Raw genomic sequence first — 17577 nt, 5'->3', positions numbered from 1 at the left:
AGGAATCTTGAGTTAAAGATTACGTCATGTGATGAAACCTCCAGGAATCCGTCCACCCAAACTTGGCAACCCTACAGGGCAATTCAAGCCCTCAGAGAACACTAAATAAGACAAATGTGTGACCTGGTTTGAGGCTTTATGCAGACGCAGCTGATGAGTCTTTCAAACACCAAAAATATGTACAACAATAATAGGGTTTTTTGGAGGGAATAGATGTCAGATATTTCATTGAATCAAGCCTCTTTTAGCAGCTTGGTCCATCATATCCAATACAAAAGAGCAGGCAATGGGATGCACTGGTGCTGTTTTGAAAACATCCCTGGGAAGCGGGTGCTGAGATGCCTGGGGGAGGGGAAGAAAAAGCCCCTCTGCCCCCTATTTTTGAAACCACTGCAGCTGGCTCCTCTTTCATACGGGGCCAGATTTAGGGGCAGGCGAACAGCTAGGGTGCCGAGCTTGCAGGGGGCCGGGCACGCAGATTTACAGACCCTAGTGTGCAAATGTATCGGTTTATATGACAGGGAGGAGTCATGTCTGCAAATCGTGCATCGAAGTCGTGAAATGGGCTACAAACGCCATAAAAATAAGGTACTCAAAAGTGTAACCAATTGTGGGGGCGGGTTTTCCCCCCTCTGCCACTGCCTGGAAGTGCCTCTACTTTGACTCCTACCCCATGCCCCTGATTTTGCCCTCTCTCCTTCCCCTGCCTTCAGCTGTTCACTCCACCTGTGCAGTCAGTTTGGGCCTGATGCAGACTCTGCCCATCCCTCCCCCTCCATCTGCCCCCTTTTAGCCCCTGAGACCAGCGGGAAGCTCATGGCCATCCCAAGGCAGGGCAGCGGCTTCCCCAGCTTCAGCAGTATTTACTGGGAATCCTCAGCCAAAGGGGACCAGCCGTCCCCATCTTAGGGGCTTTGTCTTATATAGGCAACTATACGCCCCCTTCCCCCCCCCGCGCAAAAAAAAGGACCACAGCTGATGAACCCTCCCCATCCCAGACCCAGGAGGGACCCAGCCAGATTCCTTCTCTCTGCCCTTTAACTGCAAGGACCTGCCCAGGGAATCCCATCCCACAGCCCATGTCAAGAACCAGATCCCCTCCAGCAGGAAGTGAATTGCACTGGCTACAGTAACGCTTGGTTGCTGGGTGAATTCCTGTTTCCCTGCATTGTCCCTTTGCAAGAGCCCAGAGCCCTGGCGGCTGGGGACCCCGGAGCCCCCCTGGCTGCTGCAGCTGGGAGAGGTGAATATGGAGGAGTGACATTCCTGCTACTCCCACAAGAGACTCTCTCAGTGCAGAGACCCCAGGACATCCCATACTGGGAAGACAGAGGTTCTGTTCCACAAGAGCCGAGGACCCCAGGCCAGAGAGGGCACTGGTTGGAGTGAAGGTAAGAACCCCACCCCCCAACAGGGAACCATGTTTCCGGCTTACATCCTGTCTGCTGGGTTACGCCGATCCTGCTGGCTGAAGGTGCTGCAGAATCTGGCTACACCCTTAATCTGTGCAAAATGTGTGTGTGTTGCAACCCCCCAGCCCTCCACAGGGCCTGATCTACACCAGCTGGGGATCTGGCTTCAAAAATAACCCAACGTATTAACACCCAGGGCTGATCTGAGCCATTATTTGCACTAACTGGCTTTGGGTTACTGCAGGGTCAGCAAATGCCAGGCAAGGCGGACCACAACCGACCCACAAGAGGTGCCGGGGCTCTGAACTGCCCAGCCCAGAGGTGCCGGGGCTCTGAACTGCCCAGCCCAGAGGTGCCGGGGCTCTGAACTGCCAAGCCCATCAGTGCCAGGGCTCTGAACTGCCAGGCCCAGCAGTGCCGCGGCTATGAACTGCCAAGCCCAGCGGTCCCGGGGCTCTGAATTGCCAGGCCCAGAGGTGCCGGGGCTATGAAAAGCCAGGCCCAGATGTGCCGGGGCTCTGAACTGCCCGGCCCAGAGGTGCCATGGCTCTGAACTGCCCGGCCCAGAGTTCCTGGGGCTATGAAAAGCCAGGCCCAGAGTTGCTGGGGCTCTGAACTGTCAGGCTCAGAGGTGCTGGGGTTATGAAAAGCCAGGCCCAGATGGGCCGGGGCTATGAACGGCCAAGCCCAGAGGTGCCGGGGCTCTGAACTGCCCGGGCCAGAGTTCCTGGGGCTCTGAATTGCCCCGCCTAGAGGTGCCGGGGCTCAGGCCCGGCAGTCCCTGGCCCAAATGAAGCCCTGCTTAGGATTCAGTAGCCAGAGTCACTGCAAGGGCCGGTGGGGAGGGACTCCGAGGGTCTGCTTGTCTTTCCTGGGGAGGGGAAAGGGGGAAGCCCGGGAAAGCTGGTGCTTTCGCCTTGCCACCAGAGGGCTCTGGGTTTGGCTCGAGGGGAGGAGGCTGGTGTCTGTCTCTCTCTGCTCAGGATATCAGCCCCCTAGGATTGAATTTCCTGGGTCAGGTGCTGCTTCCATTGTGAGCCGGGGCCGGCGGGGAGAGACCGGCACTAACCCTCCGCTCCGCCCCGGGCTCGGCCCGCACCAGCCCCCGAGCCGGAGCCCGCAGGTGATGGGGGGATCCGGGGGAAAGGGCCGGGGCCGGGCAGGACAGTGACTCTGCACAAGCGGCCCCGTCTGTGCTCCCCGCGTGTCTGCGAGTCCCAGAGCTCACCCACCCCCAGGGAGAGGCGCAGGCTCTGACTCCGGTTAGCGCTCACCGGAGTCGATCCGGATCCGATCCAGATCTCTCAGGCGGAGGAAGAAGGGGAAGGAGGCGGAAAAGAATCGCGGCGGGGGGGGCGGGGAATTGGAAGCGGTTCAAAGTTCCCAGCTCTGCCCAGATCCATTCACTGCAGCACCCCAGGCAGAGCGGACTTTCCTGGGAACAAGGTGAGGAGCCGGGAGAGGAAAAGCCAGGTCCTGTCCCGCCTGAGTCCCCGGGGGCTGCCAGGGTGGGATCACTGTTCCCTCTGAGCTGTGGCGTGTGCGCTCGCACACAGATCCTAAACCCCGCGCTCACAAAAGTTTGTGCAGAAGAATTTTTTTGTGCACACGGCCTCTCAAAAATTAGAGGGAACATTGGGTGGGATCCCCCCAGTGCGTCCCCTTTGATTCTGCTCTTTGGTGGGATAAAGCAACCCAGGGGTCGGGGTGTGACATGGACTCAGGCTGCTTTTGCAACCTCCCGAGGTGCCCTGGTGGGCTGCAAAATAACATAAGAATGGCCATAGTGGGTCAGACCCAAGGTCCATCTAGTCCAGTATCCCGTACCCAGCCGTGAGGCCTATTTTTTCCAACCAGCTTCTGGGAATGGGGAGGGTGTTGGGATTCCTGTCATCATAGAATATCAGGGTTGGAAAGGACCTCAGGAGGTCATCTAATCCAACCCCCTGCTTAAAGCAGGGCCAGTCTCCAATTTTTGCCCCAGATCCCTAAATGGCCATCTCAAGGATTGAACTCACAACCCTGGGTTTAGCAGGCTAATGCTCAAACCACGGAGCTATCCCTCCCACTCAGGACCCTACTCTGTGGCTCTATCTCCCATATTAGTTGTGTGGTAAACGGGAAGGCCCTTGCCCTCCTCCATGTGCTGGGTGGGACAGGGAGCTCTCTCTTTCTCCCCACTCACAGCAGCGTCGGGGTGGGATCCTGCTAGTCTGTCTTCCCTGAGCATCAAGTTTTTATTTTCTTCCTCCTCTCCCCCCTGTGACTGGCAGGATTGTGGCTGAGGCAGCAGACGGCAAGCGGGGATTTTTGTTGTTTCAGGGTTTGGTGGCCTTCGAGAAGGTGGCTTTGTGTTTCACTGAGGGGGCAGGGGGCTCTGCTGGACCCCGGTCAGAGAGCCCTCCATAGGGACGTCATTCAGGAGAACTCTGAGACGGTGATCTCGCTGGGTAAGGGATTCCTGTCCCCTCGGTTATTAGAAGCTGTGGCATCTGTGATTTGGCCATTTTTTCTGCTCAGGTTCTTCCATAGTCTGTTAGATTTCAGGGGACTGGATCCCAAGATCCCCAGATCCAGGGTGAGAGAGACTTTCATTTCCACGCACCCTCCCCCTGCCCCGCCACGTAAGCAGGAGATGTGTTGATTACTTATACTGTGTGTTTACGCTCATGCCTTCTGGGTGCTTACCAAGCCTTCGTGAAGGACAGTCTCTGCTCCAAGCCGCTCACAACCTAATCTATCTAATGATTAAAACAACTTGCATTTGAGAAGAGAAGCCTATCAGTCAACTGGCTAACCAGGTGCTAGTTGGACCCATGAGAACATTGAGTGCTCAGGGAGTTTACAGACGTTAATGGTCCAGAATCTCTCAAAACCCTGTCTCTGTCAGTTCAGCATCCTTGATTCTCCTGGGCCCAGGGGAAATATCTATCCCAGGTTTCTCAATCTCCCCCAAAAGTTATTGTGTTGGGTTTGCTCTCTTTGCTGTTCCTCCTCTTCCCCAGCACAGGGAATAACTCACCTCCGGGTTCTCTCTTGTCTCTCCGTCCTTTCAGGTGATGGGGTGGCGGGTGAGACCAAACCTCAGCGGGAAGGTCTTGACCAAATGGAACTGCAGGGGGCGTTATCGGAAAGATCTGAAGGGAATGTTTGCTGGAGTTCTGTGCAGGGGAAAACCTGGGAGAGTCAGTGCGGGTCAAAGAGGCTGCAGGGAAATGAGCCTGGGGAAAAAGTGGGTGAAGCAATTCATGGTGTGGGAGGAGGCCAGGAGCTCAAGAAACCCCCTGCCCAGCAGAGAATCTCCATGAGAGAGAGAAAAAACACATGCGCCGAATGTGGGAAAAGCTTCCTTAAGAACGCACACCTTGTTGCGCACCGGCGGATCCACACGGGAGAAAAACCCTATCAGTGCCTTGAATGTGGGAAAAGCTTCAATCAGCGCTCGCACCTTGTGGTGCATCAGCGAATCCACACCAAAGAGAGACCCTATAAATGCAGCGAGTGCGGGACAAGCTTTGTCCACAGCTCCCACCTTATCGTGCATCAGAGGAACCACAAGGGGGAGAGACCCTATAAATGCCTCGAGTGCGGGAAAAGCTTCACTCAGAGCTCGAGCCTGAATGTGCATCAGAGAACCCACACAGGAGACGAACCTCAAAATGCCTCGACTGTGGGAAAAGCTTTGATTACCGATAGCACCTTGTAGTGCATCAGAGGATCCACACAGGGGAGAAACCCCATAAATGCTTCGTCTGTGGCACCAGTTTCATTCACAAATCAAACCTGAACGTGCACCAGAGAATCCACAAGGGAGAGAGACCTTACGAATGCCTTGACTGTGGGAGAACATTCAAATCCAGCTCAAACCTTAGCAGGCATCAGAAACAACACACAGGAGAGAAATCCTATACGTGCACTGAGTGTGGGGAGCGGTTTGTTGAGAACTCCGGCCTTATTAAAAATCAGAGAACCCACACGGGGGAAAACCCTATAAATGCTTTGAATGTGGGAAAAGTTTCAACTGGAGCTCAAACCTGTTTGCACATCAGAGAACCCACACCGGCGAGAGACCGTATAAATGCTTGGACTGCGGGAAAAGCTTCAATCAGAGCTCAAACCTCTTTCAACATCAGAGGATCCACACAGGAGACAAACCCTATAAATGCTCTGACTGCGGGAAAAGTTTCATTCAGAGCTCCGTTCTTATTACGTATCGGCGAATCCACACGGGAGAAAGGCCCTACCAATGCCTCGACTGTTGGAAGACATTCAGTCAGAGTTTGGAACTGATTTCTCACCGGCGAATCCACACGGGGGAGAGGCCGTATAGCTGCCTTGTCTGTGGGAAAAGCTTCAACTGGAGCTCAGCGCTTACTGCGCATCAGAGGATTCACACCGGAGAAAAACCTTATGAATGCACCGGCTGTGGGAAAAGTTTCAGCTGGAGCTCCACCCTTGCTAGACACCAGAGGCTGCACACTGGAGAGAATCCCTCGAATGTGGAAGAAGCATCAGCTGGGCTCTGACTGTATCCTGCATCAGCAGATCAGCATAGTAAAGAGACCTCTTAAATGCTCTTAGCAGGGAAAATCCTTCAGGTGGCGCGAATGCCATATTGAACATCAGAGACTCCTCCACACTGGAGGGAAAATTGTATCAGTGCCCAGGTTAGGGCTGGCCATAGTTTAAAAAAAACAACATTTCCTCATTCCTACACACATCAGGGGCGTTTGGCTCCCAAGGATCTGGCTGCCCATTGCTGGGGTGAGGATACAGCAGCAGCCGAGCAGCAGCTGGTCAGTGACCCTCTGGCTCTGCAAACCCCAGGCAGAGGAGGAGAAGCCCCGATCAGCCCCTCCTCCCTGCTGCAACCCTGGCTGCTGAGCTGATGGGCCACAGGTGGGGGAAGGGAGAGAGAGAAACTCCTCCAGACGCTCCCTCTGTCTGGGTGAAGTTTCCCCCTCTCCCTTCCCCTTCCAGCCGGGATCCCCCTGTCATGGAGATGAGGAGAACGACACTTGGGCCAGCCCCACTTTCACCCTAGACACCTGTCCCCACCCCCCATCTTCCACCAGCCCCTGGGCTGCGCTCTCCCACTTACCTGGAGCTGTTCCCTGCAGGGCGAGTGTCCTTGGGGGCTGGTAACTCCTCCCCTCCCTGAATCCCCCAGGGTGCTGGGCTCTGGGGGATCAACTGTGGAGGGACGGGTTTTGGGCAGGGAACTAGGGGATCGAATGGTTGGGGCTGAGGGAGATGGACGTGAAAGGGGACTGGGTGCTGGGGTTATTGAATGTTTGGGGATCATGGGATAAGAGGGTGCGGTTAGGGAGGTTCTGTCTCCCATCATTAACTCCTCTTCCCCTTTTCCCTGCCCACATTCACAAATTCAGAGGGACTGATTTTCACTGGGCCTCTGGTGGGGGACTTTGAAAAGCCCTGAATCTAGGAATCCCACCTCAGTCCTAGAAGCATCGACCGCTGAGGGTCTGTCTAGACTAGGAAAAGCGGTCTGGGTTAGCTAGGTCGTTTCCTAGTGGCCCAGACCAAGCCTCCGCTTCTTTGCCTAGTCCCGACTCATTCAGAGCCACTCATGTTCCTCGTTTCAGTTTCCAAGTTTCCCCTCCAAGGACAGATTGGCTCCCTCCCAGCGAGTCTCAGCTCTCTCCCACTTCTCCTGAAGAGCAGTGGGGTGGATTTTTTCCTTTGTGGGTTTTGTTTGTAAATATATTTATAACACCTAATGACACAGATTATAAAAGAGAGGTTGTTTCAGCCTCTGTGTTTGGAGAGGGTGAGGAGATGAACTGAAAGGATTCCTGCCCTGTTCCTCAAAGGTGTTATGGCTCCTAATTGAAATCAACCTGCCCCCCATCAGGATCCTGATTCCTCTCACCACAGAAGCCTCTGGTCCAAACTCTGGAGAGTTTATCCTCCTCTTTAAGGCTGTGTCTACACTACAAAGATAAATCGACCTCTGTTAGATCGACTTACAGCTGCTTCATGAATTACTGCCACGGTGCATGTCCACACTACCCTCTTTGATCACTGGGAGTGTGCTTAAGAGGCTAGACGCTGCTGCTTTCCTGACTGCCACATTGCCACCACGATTGGGAGTGGAGCTAGCTACATAGGTGCTGGAAGTAGGGGGCAGCCGCACGCCCTGGCTTGAAGTGGTTTCCATCATATCCAGGGTTTGCAGTTTGGTTCAATAGCTTGCAGCCCCTCCACTGTACAAATTGGTCCAGCACCCCCGGCTAGTTAGATCAAAGCGAGGGCGTGTCTACCCCTGCTGTGGTCTCCTGTTCTCTGAGTGTGGTGTAGACCAGTGGTACCCGTGGGTGGCGGGTATCACAGGCCGGGGTAGGCTGAGCCTCTCCAAAGAGCCAGGCCTAGCTCTGTCCACGCTTTGCCCCCAGATCCCTTCCTGCTCTGGCTCCCAGTTTACCTGTGCCGTGGGGCTACCTCTGGGGGCTGCACCGCCCAGCACTCCGGAGCTGGGGCCGCGCTGCCTGCCTTCCCAGTGCCCTGGGGCTTGGGGGGGGGCTGGGGCCATGCCCGGCGCTCCGGGGCTGGGACCATGCCGCCCGCCTGCCCGGTGCTCTGGGGCTAGGGCTGCGCTGCTCGGTGCTTCAGGGCTGGGGCCGCGCTGCCTGCCCTCCCGGGGCTCCGGGGTTGGGGGTGCTAGCCTGGGGTGGGGGCCGGCAGCTGCGATGGGGGGGATCTGGGCTCCCGCGGAGGGGGGAAGAAGGGGCAGGGCCTCAGGTGGAAGGGGCAGGGCTGGGGGCTAGCCTCGCCGAGGTGGTGGTTCACACACTGCCCGTGTACCCCTAGGGGTACACAGATGTCTCCTGTGGGGGGGTACGTCAACACATCTAGATATTTGCCAGGCGTTACAACAGGCTACATAAAAAGCACTAGCGAAGTCAGGACAAACTAAAATTTCAGACAGACAGTGACTTGTTTATACTGCTCTGTAGACTATACACTGAAATGTAAGGACAATATTTATATTTCAGTTGATGTCTTTTATAATTATAGGGTATAAATGAGAAAGTCAACAATTGATCAGTACTAGTGGCCGTGACATGTCTGTATTTTCATGTCGGATTGTGGAAGCAAGTGGTTCTGAAGTGAGGTGAAACTCGCGAGGCAAAGCAGCCTCCTGAAAGGGGTGTGGTAGTCTGGAAAGGTTGAGAGCCACTGGTGTAGACACGCCAATGCAGCCCCCGCCAGAGGGCTCTGGTGATTCCAATGGGAGGGGAGCTCTGGTCCCTCTCTCCCTCCTCTGCATGTCGCTGAGCTTCCTGGGTCATCGGCTGCAGCGTGAGCCATGAGCTGAGAGGCAGAGACGCTGCTGCTCCCCAGCGGGGTCTGTGCAGGGAGAGACCTGCATTAACCCCCCTCTGTGCCCAGCCCAGGTGGGGACTTTCTCCGGTGTCTGGAACCAGCCCCAGGCTCTGCTGACACCAGCTCCTGAGCCGGAGCCTGCAGGTGACGGGGAGACCTGGGGGAAAGGCCAAATTGGGGGAATCAGGCTGGGAAAACAGCGTGGAGGGACCATAAAGGGATGGGGGTTGTTCTTTGTCTCTCAGGGGTTTGCTTGTCAGGAAGGGAGAGGGTGAGAAAGAAGGCAACAATGGTGCGGGAAGGAGAGATGGGAGGGCAGAGAGGGTGACCCAAAGGAGAAGGGAGAGTCTGTTATGTTACACAGACAAGGTGGGGGAGGTGATCTCTTTTGTTGGACCGACTTCAAAAGGGACACACTTCCGAGCTTACACAGAGCTTGCCTACGAGGAGGGGTTAAAAAGACTGAGAGTGTCCAGTTTAGGAAAGAGACAACTACAGAGGCCTATAAAATCATGCCTGGTGTGGAGACAGTGAATAGAGGAATGTTATTGGCCCCTTCACGTCACACAAGAACCGTGGCGGGGGACAGGGGTCACGCAATGAACTGAATAGGCAGCAGGTTTCAAACAAACAAAAGGAAGTATTTCTTCACACGATGCGCAGTCAATCTGTGGAACTCCTTGCCAGAGGATGTTGCGAAGGCCAAAACTATAACAGGGTTCAAAAAAGAACTAGATAAGTTCCTGGAGGATAGGTCCATCAATGGCTATTAGCCAGGATGGGCAGGGATGCAACCCCATGCTCTGGATGTCCAGCTGCTGCTGGGGGGATGCGCTGCCCTTGGGGCCAGTCCTAAGGGATACCACTCAAACTGGCTCCTTTAATGCTGCAGACATCAAAGGTTTTTCCCAGCCTGCCAGAGTCTGAATATATGTCTTTCAAGTTGCAGTGGGGGAGGTTTAGATTGAATATTAGGAAAAACTTTTTCACTAAGAGGGTGGTGAAACACTGGAATGTGTTACCTAGGGAGGTGGTAGAATCTCCTTTCTTAGAGGTTTTTAAGGTCAGGCTTGACAAAGCCCTGGCTGGGATGATTTAACTGGGAATTGGTCCTGCTTTGAGCAGGGGGTTGGACTAGATGACCTTCTGGGGTCCCTTCCAACCCTGATATTCTATGATTCTATGCTCTTTTCTAGTGTCTGGCTCGGAGACGCTGTTCCTGGGAGAGTTTAAAGGTGTCTCGATGGGGTTAGTCATGCTGGAAGGGGCTGGGGCTGCGCTGTCTTAAAATGACCCAGGGTTTTTCCCAGCCTGCCAGAGTCTGAATATATGTCTGCAAGGACAGAGCTGGGGTGTGTGGAAATCAGGGCGTGAGAATGGAAAAGCCTCTTGAAATCTCTGGGTCGATTGCCCTTCTCGCTCTGCCAGGTGGCGGAATAACAGCCCTGTTTCTGTCCCGGGAAATGGCTGCCTCAGAGCCCATGCAGGTAGGGAATTTTCAGGGAGCTGCAGGATGGGTTTCTATTAGAGGGGGAGGGGCAGGAATTACGCAGGGGGAGGACAGGCTGGGCCTGCCCTGCTGGGCCGTGGTTAATCTGGGGCTTGTTTTTTCAGAGGAGGCCCATTGGGCGGGAGGTGGGAATTTGCCCATTTCCGGAACAGGAAACAACCCCCCTGGACAGGGCTGGGAAGGAAAACTTAACAGATCCCTGGCGCTGCAGCCTGAACCTACCAGCCAGAGGCTGCTGTGGAATACGAAGGGGGCACCCAGAGGAGAGGCGCCATCCCCTCACCCCCAGCTGCTGGGAATAGGGGGGTGTTGGGATTCCTGTCCCTGGACCCTGCTCCGGATCTCCATCTCCTCTACCAGCCTCTGGCTAGTGGGTGTATGATAAACAGGAAGGCTCCTGCTCTCCTCCCCCGGGAATAGTGGGAATGTAGCTGGGGCAGCAGGTGCTGAGTGGGGGACTCTTGTGTCAGATGCTGGTGACCTTCAAGGAGGTGGCGGTGTGTTTCACCCAGGGAGGGGGCCCTGCTGGATCCTGCTCAGAGAGACCTCTACGGGGACGTTATGCAGGAGAACTATGAGACGGTGACCACGCTGGATAAGGAATTCCTGTGCCCTCGGTTATTTGAAGCTAGGGGAGGGGGGCTGCGATGTGGCCAGTGTGGCTTGTGGTCCCTTAGATTTTAAGGCTCCAATGTCCCCAGATCCAGTGTGAGAGAGACTTTACTCTCTTTGCCTTCTTCCATGGGGTTAGGGAGTCAGAAATACAATGGAGAGGATTATCCATTCCCATCCCAACAGCTTTCAAGGGGGCGGAAGCAGCGCATTGACCTGCCTGTATTAATTCTCACTCCCACACACAATCCCTGTCCCCCTCCCTTCCTGGAACTAGCTCCGTGTCTGTAGAGGGCTCTGAAGACTGAGGAAAAGGCAGGGGCTGAACGGCAGAGCCATGTCAGCAAATCCCCTAAGTGCACAGATCCTGGAAGCCCCCCCTCCAAACATCTGCCTCTCCCACAGGGGCTCAGTGACCATGTTCCCATCCGTTCAGAGTCTGTGGCCCCCGCAGCCCAGCACAGGGCCAGGTTAAAATCAAGGAATGTTCTTTGTAACAAATCCTCTCCCAATGCTTGACACACCCTGATCATGCCTGATTACACCCACACACACCCCGAGCAGGATTCCCCCTTCCCAAGCCTGACCTGATCTCCTACCTGGAACGAGGGGAAGAGCCATGGGTCCTGGATGCTCAGGCCTCCAAGGAAAGGGAGATCCCAAGAAGCGCCCACGCCGGTGAGTTGTCAATGAAATGGATGCAGAAACCATCTGTGAAGTGAAGGGAGAAGCTGGGAATCCCACCAATGTGTTGTGAGTGAATTTTTCCAATTCTGCCTCATCTCACCAGGTCAGGGTTGGATCCAGATCATAGAATCATAGGACTGGAAGGGACCTCAAGATGTCATCTAGTCCAGTCCCCAGCACTCGCGGCAGGACTAAGTATTTAGACCATCCCTGACAGGTGTTTGTCTAACCCGCTCTTAAAAATCTCCATTGATGGAGATTCCACAACCTCCCTAGGCAATTTATTCCAGTGCTTAACCACCCTGACTGTTAGGAAGTTTTTCCTAATGTCCAACCTAAACCTCCCTTGTTCCAATTTAAGCCCATTGCTTCTTGTCCTATCCTCAGAGGTTAACAAGAACAATTTTTCTCCCTCCTCCTTGTAACAACTTTTTACGTACTTGAAAACTGTTATCATGTCCTCTCTCAGTCTTCTCTTCTCCAGACTAAACAAACCCAGTTTTTTCAATCTTCCCTCATAGGTCATGTTTTCTAGACTTTTCATCATTTTTGTTGCTCTCCTTTGGACTTTCTCCAATTTGTCCACATCTTTCCTGAAGTGTGGCGCCGTGAACTGGACACACTATTTCAGCTGAGGCCATATCAGCCCGGAGTAGAGCGGAAGAATTACTTCCCATGTGTTGCTTACAACTCTCCTGCTAATACATCCCAGCATGATGTTTGCATGTATCCTCATGGTGGTTTTCATTCATGGTTCCCCACCCAATATCACCGACAGCTGGCATGAGCTTGCTATCTTGTATCTTATACGCCACCATCCTCCATAACTGGATTATTCCTCCTCGTCTTCCAAGCATGCCTGGAGCCTCTTTGTAGTCTCCATGCCGGGAAGGTGAGAAAGAACAACCCACTTGATCATGGAGCATCAGATGTCCACTTTAGAAAAGCAGGAATTACAGAGGTTAATAGAATTTTACCTTTCTCGATCTCCCCAACAGTTACTGTGCTGTGTTTCTCCTCTTTGATCTTCCCCTTTCTTTCCTTCCACCATGGCACAGTGAATAACCCGTCTTTGATTCTCTCCCTCTCTCTCTCTCTCTCCAGCAGGTGATGGGAGGATGAGTGAGAACAAGGAGGAGAATTCTCAGCAGGAAGGTTCTGAGGAAGTGGAACTGCACAAAACTTTATCAGGAAGATCCAAAGGGAATTTTTTCCAGAGTCATAAGCAGGGAAAAGCCTGGGGGATTCCACGCAAGTCAGAGAAGCAGCAGGGAAACCAGCCAGGAAAGAAAGTGGGTAAAACCACTAATTGTAAGGGAAGTGGCAAAGACCTCGAGGAAATCACAGCCCAGCGGAGAATCCACAGAGAAGGGAGAAAAAACACATGCACCAAGTGTGGGAAAAGCTTCAGTCGTAGCTCAAACCTTGTTTCCCATTGGAGAATCCACACAGGAGAGAGGCCGTATAAATGTATTGAGTGTGGGAAAAGCTTCAATCAGAGCTCTAACCTTGTTTCCCATCAGAGAATTCACACGGGAGAGAGACCCTATAAATGTCTGGACTGTGGGGAAAACTTCAACCAGAGCTCAGACCTTATCACACATCAGAGACTGCACACGGGAGAGAAACCGTATAAATGTATTAAGTGTGGAAAAACCTTCAATCAGAGCTCAAACCTTATTTCACATCAGCGAATTCACACACGAGAGAGGCCCTATAAATGCCTTGAGTGTGCGGAAAGTTTTGACTGGAGCACCCAACTTATTAGACACCAGATAATCCATACAGGAGACAGACCCTATAAATGCTTGGATTGTGGGAAAAGCTTCAGTGATAGCTCAGCCCTTATTACACATCAGCGAACCCACACGGGAGAGAAACCCTATAAATGCCTCGAGTGCGGGAAGAGCTTCAACCAGAGCTCCACTCTGATTAGACACAAGAGGACTCACACGGGAGAAAAGCCCTATAAATGCTCAGACTGCGGAAAAAGTTTCAATCAGAGCTCGAACCTAATTACGCATCAGAGACTCCACTTAGGAGAGAAACCTTGAATGTGGGTGATGCTTCAGTTGGACTTAATCACGTTCACCAACGGCAAATTCAGACAGGGAAGAGACCTCTTAAATGTCCTTAGCGTGGAAAAGATTTCAGCTGGAGCAAACGCTATACTGGACATCAGCGACTCCAGCAGCAGCTGAACGTAAGCTGTCAGTGGCCCTCTGGTTCTGCCTGGTCTAAGCAAATCCCAGGTAGAGGAGGAGAAGACCTGGGTAGAGGCCCAGCACCTGGCCTCCAGCCTGAGCCTGAAAGTTTACACTGCAATTTTAGAGCCCCCCGAGCCTCGGAAGCCTGAGTCAGCTAACATGGGTCAGCCGCGGTGTCTGATTGCAATGTAGACATACCCTGAGGGTTTGCCAACATAAAGAAAAGAGGCCAGAGTTTGGTCAGGGATAGCTGGCACATTTCCCCCCAACACTGACCAAGCCTCCACCACTTTTCTGAGTCTAGGCCAACGCTGACCATCTCATTTATATCTGCAGTGTTGTTGTAGCCGAGTCGGTCCCAGGATATTAGGGAGACAAGGTGGGTGAAGTAATATCTTTTATTGGACCAATTTCTCCATCTCATTTATAGTGTTCTCTGCATTAGCGATTCCTGAGGGAATTCTACGCCATTGTGCAAGGGCAGAATTAATGTCCCTCGCAGATTTTTTTCCCACCTCAGAATAATTGATTGTGACGGGGAGGCGAAGGGAAGTTACGAGAAGAGTCATGCAATTACACCTTTTGCCCACCATGGGGCTGATGTGGCACTAGGAGAGAGGGCAGCTGGCTCATGGGCTGGAGCAGCCAGCCACTGAGAGGAAGGAGGCAGAGGCTGCCTTCCTTACAGCACCCTATCTGTGGGGCTAGGTGAGGAGACACGGGATATGGGGAGGACAGACAGCGTGGGGCATACAGGACTGCTGGGGGCTTTCAGAGGCTGGGGTTCAGAAGGGCCAGTGGGGGGACAGATCGGGGGCACAGGAACTAGTGGGGTGACATTGAGCCAGAGGCAAATTGGGAGTGGGGGTGCAGGGACACATGGGGACAGGGAAAGATGTGTCTGACTGAATGGGAGAGGCTAGGGATCAGCCAGGGTCTGTATCGGGGAGGCTCCCCAACTCCCTAACAATCCCTCTCCCCCTTCCCTAGAAATCCCTGTTCCATATTTCTCCCACCCACACCCAACAACCCTCCAGGTTCATTCCCAGGCTCCTTTCCAGTGATTATTTCCCTCTCCCTCAGCTCCTCTGTTACCCCTGATTCTTCCCCAGCCTTTGCACTGGTTCTGAGGGGAGTGGGAAATATGTTTCTGTACTGTAGTTTAAATGAATAATTACTCAAATTTCTATATTAATATGCCTAGTAAGGAATCTATTTATCAAAAAACAAAGGGATGGAAGTTTAGCTGGTTTAGAAGAGAACACAGGGAAATCTGTTCTCCTAACTTTGTGTCAACTGCAACATGCTCCAGAATTTCACATTATCTAAGCCTCAAAGTGCATTATAACTCCCTGTGTTCTGTTTTTTCTCTTTCCTGAAGGCTGTTTTGTCACATACTTGGATATTAGTTTTTGTTTGACTGCAGGGGGTGGGGAGCAGGTTTGCATAGTTTTATTGTGGAAATTTAAGACACAAATGACTAGTTGGCACAATATCCCTTCATTATTTTTGCTTTTTCGTCCATCTCTGCCATGAGACTTTAATATTGGTTGAACAGTTCATCCATTAGTTATTAATAACTGATTTTTCAAGTAACTGCTGACACAAACACTGATGGGCACATGTGAAAGTCCCGGAGAGGTGGAGCCTGAAAAGGGGAAAGGAAGTAACTACCTGATCCCAGGGGTGAGGTGAGAGACAGATAGGAGGGGGAGAGAGCATGGGAGGCGGGGGATACAGAGCTGGGAAACTGCAGGGTTTGCTCGTGAGAGCCAGATGGCCGAGGCTGAGAACTATGAACTTGCTGCACGGCGGCTAGAAAGAGACAGGAAGTATCTTAGAAGTTTTATGTGATGTTGTCACGTTCTCCAAAGGGAATGACAGGGCGGCCCCCGGATTCCTGAATGGATGAGGCTGAGCAGAGCCAAGAAAGAAGCTGGGGACAGCAACAGGCCAGGCCAGCCCTGAATCCAGGCTGGTCCCCATCATTGAGGCCAGCGGGCAGTAAGGAGCCTGACAGCGCTGGTCACCCCTTCCCCAACTACCGTAGTGTCTTGGGTGGGGACGACGGAGACTCTGTCTGCCCCACTCACCAGGGGTGTCCCTAGGGGGGAGAAAAGCTGCTGGGATTGAAGATACCGATGCTTCTGTAAATTCAACCCATTCTCTGACTCCCGTTAAACAGCCCTCTGGATTTCCTGCTCCTGGAGCATTTGTTTCTGGGACTGAAGCTCAGCATCGCTCATGGATTCTCTGCACTTTCCCACCATCTTTAAAAAGCTTCTGTCACCAGCACCCGCAGGAAGCGGGAGCAGCTGTGTGCTGGGATGGGGCACCGTGCTGAGCTGGGGCCCTGGGTGGAAGGTGGGGTTAGCTTTTATGTCTTGCTTTTAAATAATAAAGTAGAATTTACATTCTCAAACTCCCAGAGTCTTTTGCCTCGGATAATGAGTGAAAATGGCCTTTAAGGGATACAGAACAGAGGGCATCTGAAGGGCTATTTCCCCAGCCCCGAGCTCCATGGACTGCAGATTAGACAGCTGCCAACTCAGTGAGTTTTCAGAGCCATTTCTAGGTGTGTAAGGAGAATCTCTTGGCTCAGAGGAAATCCCTTCTGGCAGTCATTTCCCAGTCACGAGCGCCAATCAGCCTGTGGAGTGGCCACGGGGACAAATGATTGGGCGAACGAAGAGGGCGATTTGTACGGCGGAGGCACAAATCCCGCCACGTGTCTTGTTCCGACCCCAATGAAGTATGTCTCTAGAGGTGGGGTGTTGCCCCTTTCCCTCCGTAAGCATCTGCGTTGTTAGCGCTTCCGGGTTTGTGGCACACAAAGGTCCCTTGGCGGACGACCCTGGCTCATGGAGGGCTTGTAGACTAATACCGTGTTTGGAGCACCATTACTTTCTTCTTGGCTGTGGCAGCAGGGTCCAACTAGGTTTCCAAAAACAGCAGCCCCACGGGGTGATGGTTGGGAAAAGGGCCGTGGCTCTGCCCTGCCCCCTCCCACCTACCCTGCTCCACTAGTTGCCCCCCTGCTGCTCTGACCCACAGGTGCTCCCCAAGCATTGTTCCAGTATTTGCCGGATGCGCCCTCCAGAGCAGTTGAGAGGTGTTGCAGCCGCAATTTATGCCATGCCAGCCCAATGCCCAGCCCTGATGGAGGGTCTCAGAGGGTGGGAATGAAGGAGGGGGCCCGGCCTTTGAGTGTGACAACACGAGGGCTAAAGGAAGCATGGGGGTGGGACAATGGGTAGGGACTCCAAGGCGGGGGGCATCCCCTCTCCTTTGATCTGGATCATCACCCTTACTCAGATTACCTGGCTTGGTAAGTCAGCGGTTGGGAGGGGGGCTGCCCACACCATGGGGTAGTAGCCACCATTGGGGTTGTCAGATGGTAGAGCAGGGGGAAAACCCAAGCGGGTTTGGTCATCAGCAGTGGCAGTGTTGGTGCTGACCTGGCGGGGGGGTGGGGCGGTATTTCCCCTTCTTGCCAGGCCAAGGGGCAGCCCCTCGGGACACGGCTCAAGCCTTCCCTGATGAGCCTGCTCTGACCTGCTGGGACAACACCAAGGACCCCTTGGGACTCACTTCTTCACTGTCATGGGCGGCGGGTGAAGTTTCCCCTTGGGGAGGCTAGCCTCCTGCCCCACCCTCTACGCTGCCTCTTCCAGCCGACGCCCTCCCTCTTCCAGCCAAGGCCACGTCCCCACTCGCTGCTCTCCGCCCCACCTCTGTGGGGGAGAGGGGATGAGAGTTCGGTTGGGGGTACAGAGCGGGGGGCTGAGAGCTCGGCCCTGGC

General features: G+C 53.6%; 2 protein-coding genes across 4 annotated transcripts; both read left to right on the top strand.

The window, feature by feature from the left end:
- The first annotated feature begins 2438 nt into the window (after window positions 1–2438).
- LOC311530923 (uncharacterized protein) lies at window positions 2439–5389 on the top strand. Of its 3 annotated transcripts, XM_084647982.1 has the most exons (3): window positions 2439–2858; window positions 3735–3862; window positions 4469–5389. In XM_084647982.1, exon 3 carries the CDS (start codon window positions 4519–4521, stop codon window positions 5116–5118), a length of 600 nt encoding a protein of 199 aa, XP_084504108.1. In that variant the 5' UTR covers window positions 2439–2858; window positions 3735–3862; window positions 4469–4518; the 3' UTR covers window positions 5119–5389. The 3 variants fall into 3 exon arrangements, with proteins under 3 accessions (XP_084504108.1, XP_084504109.1, XP_084504110.1); XM_084647983.1 differs by lacking the exon at window positions 3735–3862; XM_084647984.1 differs by lacking the exon at window positions 3735–3862 and having other exon boundaries at window positions 2444–2535.
- LOC311531014 (uncharacterized protein) lies at window positions 5375–16197 on the top strand (the record flags this gene model as incomplete). Its single annotated transcript, XM_084648074.1, has 4 exons — window positions 5375–5931; window positions 10782–10886; window positions 11420–11559; window positions 12673–16197. Coding segments are annotated over 4 exons (1752 nt in total), but the record flags the coding sequence as incomplete, so codon positions are not given.
- Between the last annotated feature and the right edge of the window lie 1380 nt (window positions 16198–17577).

This window comes from Lepidochelys olivacea (assembly GCF_965140295.1).
Source record: "Lepidochelys olivacea isolate rLepOli2 genome assembly, chromosome: 14".
NCBI lineage: Eukaryota > Metazoa > Chordata > Testudines > Cheloniidae > Lepidochelys > Lepidochelys olivacea.
The sequence above is the reverse complement of the archived record's forward strand: the minus strand, read 5'-3'. Positions and strand labels throughout refer to the sequence as shown.

Coding starts and splice junctions, on each gene's coding strand:
- LOC311530923 (XM_084647983.1), top strand. CDS start 4,519: ATGGAACTGCAGGGGGCGTTATCGGAAAGATCTGAAGGGAATGTTTGC.